Below are 17,313 nucleotides of genomic sequence, written 5' to 3' on the forward strand. Positions count from 1 at the left end.
AGGTACCCCAGGCCTGGCAGGGGGTGTTGAGGTACCCCTGGCCTGGCAGGGGGTGTTGAGGTACCCCTGGTCTGGCAGGGGGTGTTGAGGTACCCCTGGTCTGGCAGGGGGTGTTGAGGTACCCCTGGTCTGGCAGGGGATGCTCTAATATGACCCGCAGGTTCCTCTACGTACTTTTTTTTTTTACTAAGCTAAGCTTGCTCTGTCTCTTGTCAGGGAGCTGTGAGTGTGTGAGAGGTGCTTCACATGTGTTTCACCATATATGTATGTCTATAGATGAACACTGTGTTGCATTCATTATATACACACCCTGATGTTTCCGCACATGTTATTTTGCTCTGTTTAAGGCTATTTATTTTACCATTATGTATATATATATATATATGGGGCTGGGTTTTCATCTAGTGAATCGAGGCTCTTGGGCCACCAGCTGTGGGAGCGGGGCGTCTCATCTTGGAGTAACCTGTCTAACATTGGGTCCTCTAACATTCCGACAGTGTTCCACACCCTGATGGGTTGGTGCAGCAGTCTGATGTTTAGTGGCTGTATGTTCAGGAGTTCATGGAGCTCCTGGACTGTCTGATCATATGGTGGACGGTGTTTTGCTGCTCTCCTTAGCGCCTTATTTTGTACTGCTTGTAGTTTCTGCATGTTAGTTTTCGTTAAGGTGTACAGTGGTACTGGGGGTGTTCTAGATGCGGCCGGACTAGAGCCTTATATAGATGTACTGTATCTGTATGTTTGTACTGAGGCTTCGGAATCTCCTCAGTTTTCTTAACGCTGCTTTGACTTTGTTTAGTCGGTCCCTTACGTTAATTTTTAATTCGTTTTATTGATCATGAGTGCCAGTATTCTGCCTACCTCCGCATATTGGACCGAGCGGGTTGTCAAGGATGATGGGGTCCGGGTTTCTTTTTGCAATGTGTATTATCTGGAACTTGTTTATTTGTGCTAATTTTCCATTGCTTCTCAAAGGTGTTTATGAATTTAATTTTTGCCTTCGTCTTGTTGGCAAGTAGCGGTTTTGATGGCATATTATTTGGGTGACATCGTCAGCGTATGTGCTGTATTCTCCATGTTGGGGTTGGGGTAGGTCAGCTGTATATATGTTGAATGGAGTTGGAGAGAGGCAGCTTCCCTGTGGCTATATGCTGGTAGATCAGGGCTATAGCTGTATGGGTCCCACTGCGGTGTCTAAACCCATGCTGCCTGGTGTTATACTTCTCTTCCTCCTCCATGTACTTCACAAGTCTCTGATTGATTACTTTTTCAAATATTTTGCCTGGTAATCCGAGGAGGGAAATTGATTTGTAACTTTCAGTTTGGGTTGGGGGTTTACCTGGCTTGGGGATTAATTTGATTGTGGCATTCTTGAAGTATGTGGGGAATAGTCCAGATGCAAGAGCTGCATTTACTATACATGTGTATTGATGGAGTACAATCACTGGTAGGTTAGTTAATACCATCTTATTTATCCTGCTGTTGCCCGGCGCCTTGTTTATGAAACCTTTAATTGTTTTACTGACCTCTGTAATGGTTGTGTGTTTCATAAGGTGGCAGTCATTACGAATGTTGTTAAGGTCTATTGTTTGCGTCGGGAGTAGTGATGCAGCTCTGTTCTTGACTTGAGTTGTAATTTCCCTTTCGTTAATGGGGCAAAAGTTTAAATTTTCTTCCGGGTTTAAAAAATTTTCCAAGAACTTCCTGAATTCCTGTTCTCGTTCTCTCCTCTCATAGAGAGAGAGTTTAGGTAGAGTTTATTTCCAGAGGCGTCTATGATGTAGGGTGTTTCCTCAGCTCAGCTCAGTTTCCCATCAGGATTTTGACTTTTCTCCTGAACTTTCCTGGGTTTCTGTAGTCGACTTGAATTTTGCTTATGTCTTGGTGGTGAGGGTTTCTGAATAGGGTTAGTTGATAGTGTCATTATTATTGATAGGTGGTCGCTTGTGGGGCCCTTTCTATGCGGGTGTTTGGGAAGTGGTGGTGGTTTGACAGTATTATGTCTGGTGTACCACTGTGGCCTTGTCTGACACAAGTTGGGAAGTCTGGGCCCTGCTGGGTTAGATTTCCGTTTCTTATCATATTGTGGATGGCTTCTCCTGCCTGGTTGTATCTGCCTCTCTCTTCCCTCCCCATATTGAGCTCCAGGGCCCCTCTTCGCTAACGGTACACCCCGCCACCCCCCACCTTCCCTATCATAACATCCCCCAACAAATTTTCCCAACTTCTATAGCATGTACTACCTATGACTAGTCATTGACAGGTAAGCACCCCCTCTCCCCCATAAGATCAACCCTACCCCCCCCCCTCCTCTATAACATAAACCCCTTCCCCCTCACCCCTATAATTTAAACCCCCTCCCCTTATAGGATCAAGCCGTCCCCTATAAGATCCCCCCTCCCCAGTTCAGGCGCACGTCCCCTGCCCTCCCCCCCCTCCCCAGTTCAGGCGCACGTCCCCTGCCCTCCCCCCCCCTCCCCCTGGCCGGCACGTAGGACCCTCTTGCCCCGGAGGGAGTGTGAGAAAGGAAGCGAGAGTTCTACACCAGTGAACGACATCCGTCCCCCCCATCCTCCGCCCCACACCCTCCCCCCCTCGTCCCCCTCCCTCTCCCCTCTACCCATTGTCTTCAAGGCTTAGTCCTCCTGTCCCTCCTCTCTTAAGCAGTGTTGATGGTGGGGGGGAGGGAGGCAGCATCACGGGAAGTCGCAGTGATACTCGTTCGAATCCCATTTTTCGTGGCTACCATCACTGCCTCCTCCTCACCCCCCCCCCGTCACCCCTCCCAACATTGACCATTACCCCCAGTGTTCATCCTGTTCCCTCCCTCCACCCCTCTACTCCACCCAACCAACCCTCTCTCTACCTCCCCTCATGCTCTCTCTCTCTCTCTCTCTCTCTCTCTCTCTCTCTCTCTCTCTCTCTCTCTCTCTCTCTCTCTCTCTCTCTCTCTCTCTCTCTCTCTCTCTCTCTCTCTCTCTCTCAAGCCCCCCTCCACCTAATGTCTCATCTCAACCAGCCATCATCGTCTCCCCTTATCTCCCCTTCCCCCCCCCCCCTCCCGCCCTTTATGGCTTATATTCAACCCCTTCTCATGCGCCTCATCTCAACCTCCCCCCCCTCCCCTCATTTCCTCCCTCTCTTGATCCCCATTTCTGTCCCCTCTCACCCCCCTTCCCCTCTTCTATTCCCCTTCCCAAGAAACCCTCCCTAACACACACAAGACCCTTAACAACTATCAAAACATGTACACAAGCATCTGAATGTGTGCATGTGAATGCTACAACTTACACACACATGTGGTGATCGGACATGATCACCACATTCAAGATTCTCAAGGGAATCGACAGGGTAGATAAAGCCAGGCCATTTAACATAAGGGGCACATGCACTAGGGGACACAGGTGGAAACTGAGTGCCCAAATGAGCCACAGAGATATTAGAAAGAACTTTTTAAGTGTCAGAGTGGTTGACAAATGGAATGCATTAGGGGGTGATGTGGTGGAGGCTGACTCCATACACAGTTTCAAGTGTAGATATGATAGAGCCCAATAGGCTCAGAAATCTGTACACCTGTTGATTGACGGTTGAGAGGCGGGACCAAAGAGCCAGAGCTCAACCCCCGCAAACACAACTAGGTGAGTACAACTAGATGAGTACACATCGTGCAGCAAGGTTGACAGCCCGCCTGCTGTCATAACGAATCTTCCTGTCCTCTGCTGTCTTCAGAAGGAATGCAGAGCAGAACACTACGAATCAGTGGTGTTCGCTGATGTCGAGACTCGACATCAGCGAGGCACTACACATCAAAAAGTCAACAGCAGCAATCAACAACCAATTAACGCATAACTATATTCTACCCACTTCATGACCCCGAACCAACGTAGGAGCAGCAAGAGGAAGTACGGGCCAATAGGCCTTCTGCAGTTACTGCCATTCTTATGTTCTCATACCCATTGATTCGGGTTCTGGCATAGTTCTGTCACCTCACCCAAAACTTTTGTGCCATATCACCTCGCCCAAAACGAATATAAGTATGATGTATGTTATGTGTAAACTAAGTCTTTGAAAATGTAAGAAGCATTACGAAACGCGTTTAGGCGTCAGACCAAAAATAAAGAATGAATTTTGGAGAGTTAATTTTTCAATTACCCTCGACAGTCAGTGAAGAAAAACGTAAGAAATATTGAGAAGATTCGTGTTAGAATTATTAATCTTACCCTTTCGGCCATATTCAACAACATATATATATATATAGTTCATGGGATTGCTTGCAGTAATATGGTAACAATGGACACTAGGGAGCCGGTCGGCCGAGCGGGCAGCACGCTGGGCTTGTGATCCTGTGGTCCCGAGTTCGATCCCGGGCGCCGGCGAGAAACACCGTGACAAGGGATAAGGTGACTGTTTTAAGGTACCCCTCCAGAGGCCATTTGCCAGGGTTTGTTTAAGCATAAACTCGGTGCCCTGAGAGCCATTTGTCAGCAATTAGACCAACACTACCAGAAGATAGAGCTTGAGAGTGTGTTGTAAAATTAAAAAAATCCCATTAAAGTAAATATGTAAATAAAGTAATTAATTACTACGGGTAAATAAATAGGAGAAACTTAATAGGATAAAGAATTACTTTATTTCGAAAGTTCACAAAAGAATATTAACAAGAACAGACCATTAGAAGCGAATTGGGCTGTTGTCGGTGGAAGGGTCGTGGTGGTGGTTGTTAGTGGGAAGGTGGTTGTGGTGGGGGTTGTCAGTGGAAGGGTTGTGGTGGCGGTTGTCAGTGGGAAGGTGGTTGTCAGTGGAAGGGTTGTGGTGGTGGTTGTCAGTGGGAAGGTGGTTGTCAGTGGGAGGGTTGTGGTGGTGGTTGTCAATGGGAAGGTGGTTGTGGTGGTGGTTGTCAGTGAGAAAGTTGTGATGGTCAAACCAATGTAGACAACTTCCTACATGAAATGCTGGAGCAATCGGGTTGTTGTGGATATGTGGACCTCCGAACTGCTCCAAGCAACAGTCTCGTGGATCAGACTTTCACAAGTCTGGCACCAGGACTCCCGGCACCCCCCCCCCCCCTTCCCCCCTGCATGAACTATCCAGGTACGGATTTGAAGACCTTGCGTTAGTTCCTAGGATCAACGTCGCCGAGGCCCGCACTTGTGTAATTGGCTGTTAACGACTGGCGCGGAATTGTTCTTAATTATATGACTCAGTAAGCTGTTAGTGTGCCTTAATGCATCAATGATATAATTATATAAACCCGCTAAATGCAGCATTTTATGATTTAGCTTCTTGTGTCCTTAATGTGATATTCATGTAACCAACGTACACTTTGGGTCGTATTATTGGCAATTGTCGATGCGTGTTGCTATCATTGGTTATGATAAACTTATACAAGATAACCTGGCTGGTTATGGTGACATCATGTGGTTACATCACATGGGCTGTGACGTCAGCGGTCGTGTTGATATTTAATATGACCTTTAAGAGTGACATCAGCTGATGTCACCACTATCAGCAAATCGTAAAATATAAACCCCAAAAAAGACAAATTTACGTTGGTATAATGAACTTCAAATTCTGACATTGACATCACTGAAACTTTAATAAGGATTCACATATTCATTTTACATTTTCTTGTAGGATTCAGGGTAAAAAAAAAAAAAAGTGACAAGAAAAATACCAGAAATGGTCCCTTAATGTTTTGTATACATGATGATGCAACATCCACAATATTATTCTACTTATCTTTACGTATAATAACAAGGTTTATCATTTTATTAGGAACAGAGCCAGATTTAAAATCCTGGTAAATATAGGTTGTGTTTTTAAGCAACCACCCCCCATCCGACCTCCCCTAATTTCCTTACAGATGTATGGTAAAAATGTCATGTGGCAGTTACCGGACTCTGCACGATTGATTAAAATACACCATATGACGTTCGCCGTTGTTTAAGGGTTGACGGTCATAGTTGCAACATTGACCTCATTGCTTGCCTCAGAGTGACCAAGCCTCATTTGGTCCAGTGAGGAACATCATATTATTTACCAAAATGCCTCAATTGGAGCAGCGAGGGAGCCTCACTTGGGGCAGCGAGGGAGCCTCACTTGGGGCAGCGAGGGAGCCTCACTTGGGGCAGCGAGGGAGCCTCACTTGGGGCAGCGAGGGAGCCTCACTTGGGGCAGCGAGAGAGCCTCACTTGGGGCAGCGAGGGAGCCTCACTTGGGGCAGCGAGGGAGCCTCACTTGGGGCAGCGAGGGAGCCTCACTTGGGGCAGCGAGGGAGCCTCACTTGGGGCAGCGAGGGAGCCTCACTTGAGGCAGCGAGGGAGCCTCACTTGGGGCAGCGAGGGAGCCTCACTTGGGGCAGCGAGGGAGCCTCACTTGGGGCAGCGAGGGAGCCTCACTTGGGGCAGCGAGGGAGCCTCACTTGGGGCAGCGAGGGAGCCTCACTTCGATGTCATTTTTGCCAATGATAACTATTGTATAAAATTTGTGTGGATCTCATCCCATGTTGGAGTTGGAAAACATGACTTTGTAGATCGATTGGCCAATGAGGCTTGCAGGAAAGAAAACGTTATGACTTTAAACTATTTAATGCAGTTATCAGAAACTCTAAAAAAGCTTCCCAGTAGGGCAAAAATACAGCATAGTGGCAACCGAGATAATCTATTGTAGAGATTGCTTCCTAAAAAACGCTTTCAGCATCCGATGGCAAAACACAGCATTACCAGGATAAACACACAGCATCACCAGAATAAACACTCGCAGCATTACCAGGATATGCGCACAACATTACCAGGTTATACACACAGCATTATGTGGATAAACACAGCATCATGAGGATAAAAACTCACATCATTATTAAGATATACACACTCACAGCATTACCTGGATAAACTCACGATAACCATGTGTCCAAACTCAGCACAGCAACTAGGACCAAAACACAGCTACCCTTGGGCTTACCACACTCAGCAACCCTGAGTGTAAACACACTTGCTACACCTACCTCACTCTAACACACAGCAATCACCAAGCCACCTCCACGTCCTGTCGTGCTTGGGGGCTCCTTTGATGACTACTCAATTTGGTCGCTACAAGTCGTTGTTTTACGTAAATTTAAACAAATTTTTTAAAATGTCAATCTTCCCGGTTTGTGGGTAAAGATCTGACGACTTCGGAACATGTGGAATTGAAAGCAACTTGGGGTTAGTGGGGATTGTTGTTGCTGTTTTTATGCCGGTGGCCATTTTGAAATGCCCAGGGCGATGGGTGATTGTGGCCATGGCCTGAGCCCCTCGCTCTCCATCCTGGTGCTTGCAGGGTATATTATGTGGGACAGTTTGTTGCTATACTTAATTTTAATTGGGGTCTCGGTAAGAATATGTGAGTGTCTTATTTTGGTGTTTAGTAAACCTTTTGATGCAGATTCAGGCTTACAGTTGCAAGTTTAGAAATGTGAAGAAGTTTCTGTAATAGTTGCAAGATGAACTTTTGATGTGTTGCTGATAGTGTTATGGTTGTACAGGCCAAGGTAGGTGTTTATTATGATTGTTGACAGTGTTGCAGAGATTTGTATTACAGAGTATTGATTTGATTTGTATGTATTGCAGAGTATTGTGGAGCGGCGGCTGAGGACAGGATGGCAGCTGCGTGCGTCCGGTGATGTCGCAGGATGGCGGCAGCCAAGGCGGGGGCGGCGCGGGCGGCTGTGAGGGGTCGGGCGCCGCCAGCAGCCCCCAGGGTAGCGCCATCACCCTGGCCGTACCCCGGCCAGACCACCAGCGCACCACTAACCTCTACGTGGACACACCCTTCAAACACCGCGTGGCGCCCCGGCCGCGCCCCACGCACCACCACTCCAGCACTCCCACCTCGCGATCCCACCTCGACCTCGCGCTCGTGCACGGCGCACCTGCGCGCTCCAGCGGCAAGCGGCCTGCCAAGCTCACATCTTCTCACTCGAGCGTGACCGCGGTGCCCGTTAAGGGCAGCACTAGTGGAAGCACGACACTGCAGCAGGCGCAGCAGCAGCAACAGCCGGCTGGATCCCGCACACCAGTCATCAGCAAACAGCCGGCGGCCATAACCTTTACTAAGGGCGGGCGGGAGGATGCTGATGGCGAGTCCATCATCTGCTCATGGTGTGGGCGGTGTCGCTGTGAGGCGTGCACCCGGCCGCGGCCCCCGCCTGCGGCCTGGCTCTGCCGCAACAAGTGCCTCTGCTCGCCTGCAGCCGCAGTCGACTATGCGTCATGTTTGTGCTGTGTTAAAGGCGTGCTTTACCACTGCGGTAAAGACGGCGAGGCCGGCCTTGCCGCAGCCGCAGATCACCCGTGTTCGTGCGGGGGACCGCATGCGGTACTGGGGTGGGCGTGCCTAGCCCTGGCCTCCATACCCTTGCCCTGCCTCCTCTGCTACTGGCCGCTAACAGGGGCGCGCCGCCTCCTGGAGATGACCTACCAGCGCTGCACCAGCCACGGGTGTCGGTGTCCCCAGGGGCGGCCGCCACGCCTCCAGCCGCCGCCGCCACCGCCACCGCCGGAGAAGCGGCCGTTGCACGACTGCGCGTGAGGCGCAGAGAGCCGCAGGTCACCCTCTCAAGCTTTAATACCCCGGGGCCAGGGTGGCCGGCCCGTGCCCTCCCCATACCCGCCAGGAGGGCGGCCTCAGGGGCACGTCGCTGGTGGCGTGGGCGCGCGCTCTCCCCCTAGTCACGGGCGTCGCGGGCCACAGCCGGTGGGCGTCTCGGGCCACAGCCGGTGGGCGTCGCGGGCCACAGCCGGTGGGCGTCGCGGGCCACAGCCGGTGGGCGTCGCGGGCCACAGCCGGTGGGCGTCGCGGGCCACAGCCGGTGGGCGTCGCGGGCCACAGCCGGTGGGCGTCTCGGGCCACAGCCGGTGGGCGTCGTGGGCCACAGCCGGTGGGCGTCGTGGGCCACAGCCGGTGGGCGTCGCGGGCCACAGCCGGTGGGCGCCGCGGGCCACAGCCGGTGTCAGCGGCCACATTCAGGGATCAAGGCCGTGGGCAGCAGGTGGGGCAGCCGCCACGACGGACACGCCCACACATCATTATTAATTTATTCAACAGTTTATCATGGTGTTACTTTTGGGCGGGGGAGGGCGTGTGTTGGGCGGGTAGCAACAGCCGCCCTCAGTTACGGTGGGCAGAGTGGGTGGGGAATGGTGTGCTGAACGCCACTCCTGGCCCGCCCTCGCTTCCCCGCCCATTGGTGGTGCTGCTGCGCCTTCTGCTGCTGGCGTGGCCAGTGTTGGTGCTCCCCTCGACCACAGCCCCAACACCACCCCTTCCCCAGGGGCTCCACCAGGGTGACTGCGAGTGGGCCACCCCAGTACCTTCAAAGTGGGCCACCCCAGTACCTTCAAAGTGGGCCACCCCAGTACCTTCTAGTGGGCCACCCCAGTACCTTCTAGTGGGCCACCCCAGTACCTTCTAGTCGATCAGTTAATGTTGTTGTGCGGATGTTTTTGCGACGAAAAGAACGCCCGACATGGCTTCCCTCCCCCCCCCTCACCCCCCCTTGTGTCAAGTGATCAGGGAGGGAGTCTACTCCTTCCCTCCTGTGTCCCCCTCTCTCCCCCTTCCTCCTCCCCTCAGTGACTGTGGGCGCAGACAGGCGCCACAGCCGGGCCTGAGAGATGCCACCTTATAGAGGCTATATTTTCTGGCCATCGTTGCTGCAACTACTGTGTGATTGAGTGACCTCATTCTGGCTTCCAATGAAAGGAAAATAATGTTCTATAGAGAGAGCTAGTGCTGTTGACGATGTGACATCACACACACGTCACTGCTGGATGCAACTGTGGAGATGTCACAAGAAAGATGGTGGGAGGATAGCGACTGGTGCTGCTGCTGCTACTTTGTACTGTTCGTGCACAAAGTGGAGGGCAGCAGTGCACGACCACCGCCCTCAAGTGGACCTCAGCGTGGACAGAACACTCTAGTGACCATATACAAAAGGCAACACAATGGGAAAGTTTTGGAGGACAAATAATTAGCGTTTGGTCACTCGTCAAGTGTTTATGGAAGATTGTGTTTGGATCCAAGATGGCTATGAATGTTTATATTATATATATATATCTATATATAGATAGCTAAATGCCAGAAACAGATTTTGTGATGCGATGTGTGTGTGAGAGTGAGTGAGTCGAGGGACAGATATATTTTGTAAATTGCACCGTGAATATCCTTGTCAGAGAAGAGTTATTTAGATTTTTGTCCTTGGTGTTTAGTTCGTTAGGAGAGTCGGTCAGCTCCTGCATGTGATATTGGTGGGTGGCGGCGACCTCCTAAGGGTGGGGTGGGGGGAGATGGGTATGTCATAAAGCTATAAAAGCCTGTCACGAAGAGAGGGGACGTGGTGGGTCGTCCTTCGTGGTATTCGGGCCCAGGTTGTTGGGGGTGAATCAGTGCCAGGTGTGCCAGTACTCTGCAGCCTCCCTCCTCCTCCTCCTCTCATCTTTGGGCAGCGAGTAGTGTTCAGGATGCCTCAGATCTTGACAGCTTGGCTCAATATGTGTTGGATCTTGAGTGCCATGAAGCCTCGCTTGTTCTTAAGAAGTGCTGTTGTGAGGAGCAGCTTAGGTTGCACTAGCTCTGGCATTGAGTTCACTTTACCTGCCTTTTGTCACAAATTAACCAATATCCGATGTTAACAGACTTCCTCTTGTGTTCAGTTTATGTTTGCACATACATACATACATACATATATATATATATATATATATATATATATATATATATATATATATATATATATATATATATATATATATATGTCGTACCTAGTAGCCAGAACGCACTTCTCAGCCTACTATGCAAGGCCCAATTTGCCTAATAAGCCAAGTTTTCATGAATTATTTGTTTTACGACTACCTAACCTACCTAACCTAACCTAACCTAACTTTTTCGGCTACCTAACCTAACCTAACCTATAGAGATAGGTTAGGTTAGGTTAGGTAGGGTTGGTTAGGTTCTGTCATATATCTACGTTAATTTTAACTCCAATGAAAAAAAATTGTCCCTATACGTAATGAAATGGGTAGCTTTGTCATTTTATAAGAAAAAAATTAGGGAAAATATATTAATTCAGGAAAACTTGGCCTTTTAGGCAAAGCGGGCCTTGCATAGTAGGCTGAGAAGTGAGTTCTGGCTACTAGGTACGACATATATATATATATATATATATATATATATATATATTTATATATATATATATATATATATATATATATATATATATATATATATATATATATATATATATATAATATTTTATATATAATATGTGTGTGTATATGTAAGCATACACATGTATTACAAAAGAAGCTCTGTTCTCTCACCACGTCCCATTGCGTATTTTTCTACTTGATTTTTTATTGTATGAATGTTATGGAGAAGAGGGGGGGAAGGGGGAACAAGGACCCCCTCCCACGTCCCCCTCTTCCCTGCCACCCTAAGAAGGGGCTGACCCCTCTTCTCCACTCCTTGTCTTCCCCCCCCCCCCACACATGAATGAGTTTTGGAGCCCCCCAATAATTGTCTTTTGTTAAAGGGGGGGAGGGGGAGTAATCGGGCCACGTTTCACCTCTGTTGCTTTGTTGAATACAGATTTATTGGATAAAAAAAATGTTTTAATGTGAAGTTATTGTACAGAATTGTCTAGAGAGAGAGAGAGAGACAGAGGATTGTTAATGGTGTATAATTCTTCTTGTATAACTGCTTTGTATGTTTGAAAGACTATATTGGCAGTTATTGTATGTATGTACATAATGAATATTGAAATAATAACGAAAGATGAAATTTTGCCAGTTTGTTTGATAATTATTCCTTAATTACACCAGGTAATGTGTCCATCAGTATGTTTATCCTGTGGCAGTGACGCTGAAAATGATTACCTTATGAGATGGTGATTCTCCTATCGTCTGATAGTGATCCACTTGTCAGTTCATAATGATCTCCTTATCAATTTATAGTGAACCCTTACGAACTGCATTGATTCGGGATCCGATCTCCTCATATGATATTCATCCCCTTATAAACTGATAATACTGATATCTCCGTACAAACTGATATTCACCTTATAAAGGTGAATATCACTATCACATTGTTGATAGTGATCATGGTGGTATGATGGCGTGATTCACTTAACAATTAACTATATGTGCAAATTATTCGTTATAAACCTTGATTCACTTTTGATTAATAATGACTGGTTGATCATAGTCTTGTTGATTGGATTATTGATGCCCTAACTGGCTAATCACACACGTGACTTACTGTAAGTTTAAGATCTGACTAATTCTAGACCTCTTGAGTCCATATATTGTCCCAGTGGCGTAGTGGTAAAGCACTCGTCCGGCACTTTGGCCTGGGTTCGTATCCTGACCGGGTGCCAATCCTTAGCTAAAAAAAATGGATTAAGACTACAAATATGCATTTGAAGGAGATAAGAATTAAAGAGACAACTTAAAATCTATTGGCCCGTACGAGGCAGAGACTTTTATAACTATCCAAACTCATTCATATTCAGTATGTCTAACCTACGCTTGAAACAAACCCACGTCTACTATGTTACCTGGCAACCAATTCCACATACCAACAGCCCTGTTTCCAAACCAGTATTTACCCAGGTCTTCCCCTGGATATAAACTTATCCAATTTGTATTCCTTGTTTCGTATTCTATTTTGTGTTGAGTTAAAATCGTATCCATACCCAGTTGTTACAACCTTCCATCCATACCCACACTTCCCATGCAAGTCTTGCGGAGAGTACTTGAAAAAAGACTCCTTGACTGTCACGAGGACCACAGGACTCTCCTTGACTGTCACGAGGACCACAGGACTCTCCTTGACTGTCACGAGGACCACAGGACTCTCCTTGACTGTCACGAGGACCACAGGACTCTCCTTGACTGTCACGAGGACCACAGGACTCTCCTTGACTGTCACGAGGACCACAGGACTCTCCTTGACTGTCACGAGGACCACAGGACTCTCCTTGACTGTCACGAGGACCACAGGACTCTCCTTGACTGTCACGAGGACCACAGGACTCTCCTTGACTGTCACGAGGACCACAGGACTCTCCTGGACTGTCACGGGGGTCACAGGACTCCTGGACTGTCACGAGGACCACAGGACTCTCCTGGACTGTCACAGGACTCTCCTGGACTGACACGGGAGTCACAGGATATGAGTAATGTGGGGCAGGATATGGGTGGTGTGGGGCAGGATATGGGTGATGTAGGGCAGGATATGGGTTGTGTGGGGCAGGATATGGGTGACGTGGGGCAGGATATGGGAAGTGTGGGGCAGGATATGGGTGGTGTGGGGCAGGATATGGATGGTGTCGGGCAGAATATATGTGGTGTGGGGCAGGATGTGGGTGGTGTGAGGCAGGATATATGTGGTGTAGAGCAGGATATGGGTGATGTAGGGCAGGATATGAATGGTGTTGGGCAGGATATGGGTGATGTAGGGCAGGATATGGGTGGTGTTGGGCAGGATATGGGTGATGTAGGGCAGGATATGGGTGGTGTGGGGCAGGATATGGGTGATGTAGGGCAGGATATGGGTGGTGTGGGGCAGGATATGGGTGATGTATGGCAGGATATGGGTGGTGTGGGGCAGGATATGGATGGTGTCGGGCAGAATATATGTGGTGTGGGGCAGGATGTGGGTGGTGTGAGGCAGGATATATGTGGTGTAGAGCAGGATATGGGTGATGTAGGGCAGGATATGAATGGTGTTGGGCAGGATATGGGTGATGTAGGGCAGGATATGGGTGGTGTTGGGCAGGATATGGGTGATGTAGGGCAGGATATGGGTGGTGTGGGGCAGGATATGGGTGATGTAGGGCAGGATATGGGTGGTGTGGGGCAGGATATGGGTGATGTATGGCAGGATATGGGTGGTGTGGGGCAGGATATGGGAGGCGAGGGGCAGGATATATGAGGTGTGGGGCAGGATATAGGAGGTGAGCGGCAGGATATATGAGGTGTGGGGCAGGATATGGGAGGTGTTGGGCAGGATATATGTGGTGTGGGGAAGGATATGGGTGGTGTGGAGCAGAATATGGGTGGTGTGGGGCATGATATGGGTTGTGTGGGGCAGGATATGGGAAATGTGGGGCAGGATATGGGTGGTGTGGGGCAGGATATGAGTGGTGTGGGGCAGGATATGGGTGGTGTGGGGCAGGGTATGGGTGGTGTGGGGCAGGATATGGGTGGTGTGGGGCAGGATATGAGTGGTGTGGAGCAGGATATGGGTGGTGTGGGGCAGGATATATGTGGTGTGGGGCAGGATATATGTGGTGTGGGGCAGGATATGAGTGGTGTGGAGCAGGATATGGGTGGTGTGGGGCAGGATATATGTAGTGTGGGGCAGGATATGGGTGGTGTGGGGCAGGATATATGGGGTGTGGGGCAGGATATATATGAGGTGTGGTACAGGATATGGGTGATGTGGGGCAGGATATATGTGGTGTGGAGCAGGATATGGGTGGTGAGAGGCAGGATATGGGTGGTGTGGGGCAGGATATGGGTGGTGAGAGGCAGGATATGGGTGATGTAGGGCAGGATATGGGTGGCGTGGAACAGGATATGGGTGATACAGAGCAGATTATAATAACTATGTATAGACAATAATTCATAATTATAGTTATAGCTAATTGGGGAGCAGTAACTGAGGAGTGTGTGGTGGGGGGGGGGGGGACATGCACCACGAGAGAACACATGTTCACTATGAAGAACAGGAAAGAAGAGACCATGAATGAACAGAGGAGACACAGTAGCCCACACAGACGTCAAGGAACACCCACCTGAGTGAAGGCGTAGTCACTGGAGCGCGTTAGGACGGCTAATGATATAACCTGATTGAAGAAACTCGTTCTCAAAAAGCCACGATTAGAAACGGGATTGGCAGACAAGACTTTTTAAAAGTTGGCAAGGCGGGGGCTTAAGAGCTAATCGCTCCTCCCTTCTCCTGGAAGCACATTTAGGTGAGTTTAATTAGATGAGCACAAGCGCTTATCCATGAGCACACGGTGTAAACACAACGGTCCGCGAGGCTACGAGGAGCGACAAATTTAAGAATATTTGTTTGTTTTTTTATCTTTAAACATCTTCAGTGACAAAATTAATATACAATTTTTACCTAATCGATGTAATTCAGTTGGGGTCTTGTTGCTGTTAGGATGGTGATTATTTTCACTCACAGGACAGTGAGGATGGTGATTATATTCACTGTCACACAAGACTGAGTGAGGATGGTGATTATATTCACTGTCACACCAACGGACAGTGAGGATGGTGATTATATTCACTGTCACACAGGACTGAGGATGCTGGTTATATTCATTGTCACACAGGACAGTGAGAATGGTGATTATATTCATTGTCACACAGAACAGTGAAGATGCTGGTTATATTCACTGTCACACAGAACAGTGAGGATGATTATATTCACTGATGCAGGGAATACGGACCAGCAAATTTAAGAGAAATGGTTTAGTTATCTTCTCATATACCAGTCACAAGGGAATACACACTAGGCTATCCAATTGGCCAGGACTGAATTTTTTTGCAGTTTCACGTTTCAATAATATCGTGAAATTCCAGCAATTACTACATCAAAAAATTTAGCTGTAATCACTGGCATAGCTTTAAAGGGGAATTTTTTTTTTTTACAAGTTTCTGGATCAGCCTGGCTGTGTTGGGCCCCTTGCTGGCTACAAACACAAACAGTTTTATGCATCAGGTACCAAGGGAGGCTGCAATAGGAGAACTATGGATGGTGAACAGGCAACATGGAGGTTTCAGCCCTCGGTGTCGAGCCTCGCTTCACTATCCTACATCCACCACACTGGTTGGCTAGTGGTTGAATGGGTGAGTAGTCATTAACCCAGACTGTCATTAACCAACAGTGTCATTAGAAGCGAATTAAGAATTAACCAAAATGCTTAATAAAATACTATGCAAACTTTCAGTGACAGACATACTACTTATCACTATCTTCTTATCATGTATTATGATCTATTATTATTCATAATGTATTAAGGTCGTATGATCTATTATTCATTTTATTATATTATTCTTGTATGTATACACAATATACATGATTAAGGAGTATGGTCGTATTGTGTTGATGATTTACCAGTCTCGCCTCTGTGGCCCTCGGCCGTAAGGGTGATTCGTCGGAAAGGAAGCGGGTTAGTGATTTTTTTCTCTGTGATCACAACCATTTGGAGCGCAAATGGTCCGGTTAGGTGAGTGGGTGGTTGGGTCTTCCTGTGTCAGGTGGTGGGGGCTAGGTGGCGTTGGTGCTGCGGGGTTAGGTGGCGTTGGTGGTGGGGTCTAGGTGACGTTGGTGGTGGGTGCTAGGTGGCGTTGGTGGTGGGTGCTAGGTGGCGTTGGTGGTGGGTGCTAGGTGGCGTTGGTGGTGGGGGCTAGGTGGCGTTGGTGGTGGGGGCTAGGTGGCGTTGGTGGTGGGGGCTAGATGGTGTAGGTGGTGGGGGCTAGGTGGCGTTGGTGGTGGGGGCTAGATGGTGTAGGTGGTGGGGGCTAGGTGGCGTTGGTGGTGGGTGCTAGGTGGCGTTGGTGGTGGGTGCTAGGTGGCGTTGGTGGTGGGTGCTAGGTGGCGTTGGTGGTGGGGGCTAGGTGGCGTTGGTGGTGGGGGCTAGATGGTGTAGGTGGTGGGGGCTAGATGGTGTAGGTGGTGGGGGCTAGGTGGCGTTGGTGGTGGGGGCTAGGTGGGATAGGTGGTGGGGGCTAGGTGGCGTTGGTGGTGGGTGCTAGGTGGCGTTGGTGGTGGGTGCTAGGTGGCGTTGGTGGTGGGGGCTAGGTGGCGTTGGTGGTGGGGGCTAGGTGGCGTTGGTGGTGGGGGCTAGATGGTGTAGGTGGTGGGGGCTAGGTGGTGTAGGTGGTGGGGGCTAGGTGGTGTAGGTGGTGGGGGCTAGGTGGCGTTGGTACTCACCTATTTGTGCTTGCGGGGGTTGAACTTTGGCTCTTTGGTCCCGCCTCTCAACTGTCAATCAACTGGTGTACAGATTCCTGAGCCTACTGGACTCTATCATATCTACATTTGAAACTGTGTATGGAGTCAGCCTCCACCACATCACTGCTTAATGCATTCCATCTGTTAACTACTCTGACACTGAAAAAGTTCCTTCTAACGTCTCTGTGGCTCATGTGGGTACTCAGTTTCCATCTATCTCCCCTTATTCGCGTTCCACCAGTGTTGAATAGTTTGTCCTTGTTTACCTGGTCGATTCCCCTGAGGATTTTGTAAGTTGTGATC

The 17,313-nt window shown here is 48.9% G+C and overlaps 1 protein-coding gene across 1 annotated transcript in view; it reads left to right on the forward strand.

Moving 5' to 3' along the window:
- LOC123754442 (protein sprouty) overlaps positions 1 to 11,821 on the forward strand; it is a 41,772-nt gene extending 29,951 nt beyond the window's left edge. Inside the window, exon 2 of the mRNA XM_045736862.2 lies at positions 7,608 to 11,821. Within this exon, the coding sequence (XP_045592818.1) occupies positions 7,660 to 8,568 (909 nt within the window). The 5' untranslated portion in view covers positions 7,608 to 7,659 and the 3' untranslated portion in view covers positions 8,569 to 11,821. The remainder of the gene's footprint in view (positions 1 to 7,607) is intronic.
- Positions 11,822 to 17,313: the final 5,492 nt, after the last annotated feature.

Source organism: Procambarus clarkii, chromosome 18, assembly GCF_040958095.1.
Source record: "Procambarus clarkii isolate CNS0578487 chromosome 18, FALCON_Pclarkii_2.0, whole genome shotgun sequence".
Lineage (NCBI taxonomy): Eukaryota > Metazoa > Arthropoda > Malacostraca > Decapoda > Cambaridae > Procambarus > Procambarus clarkii.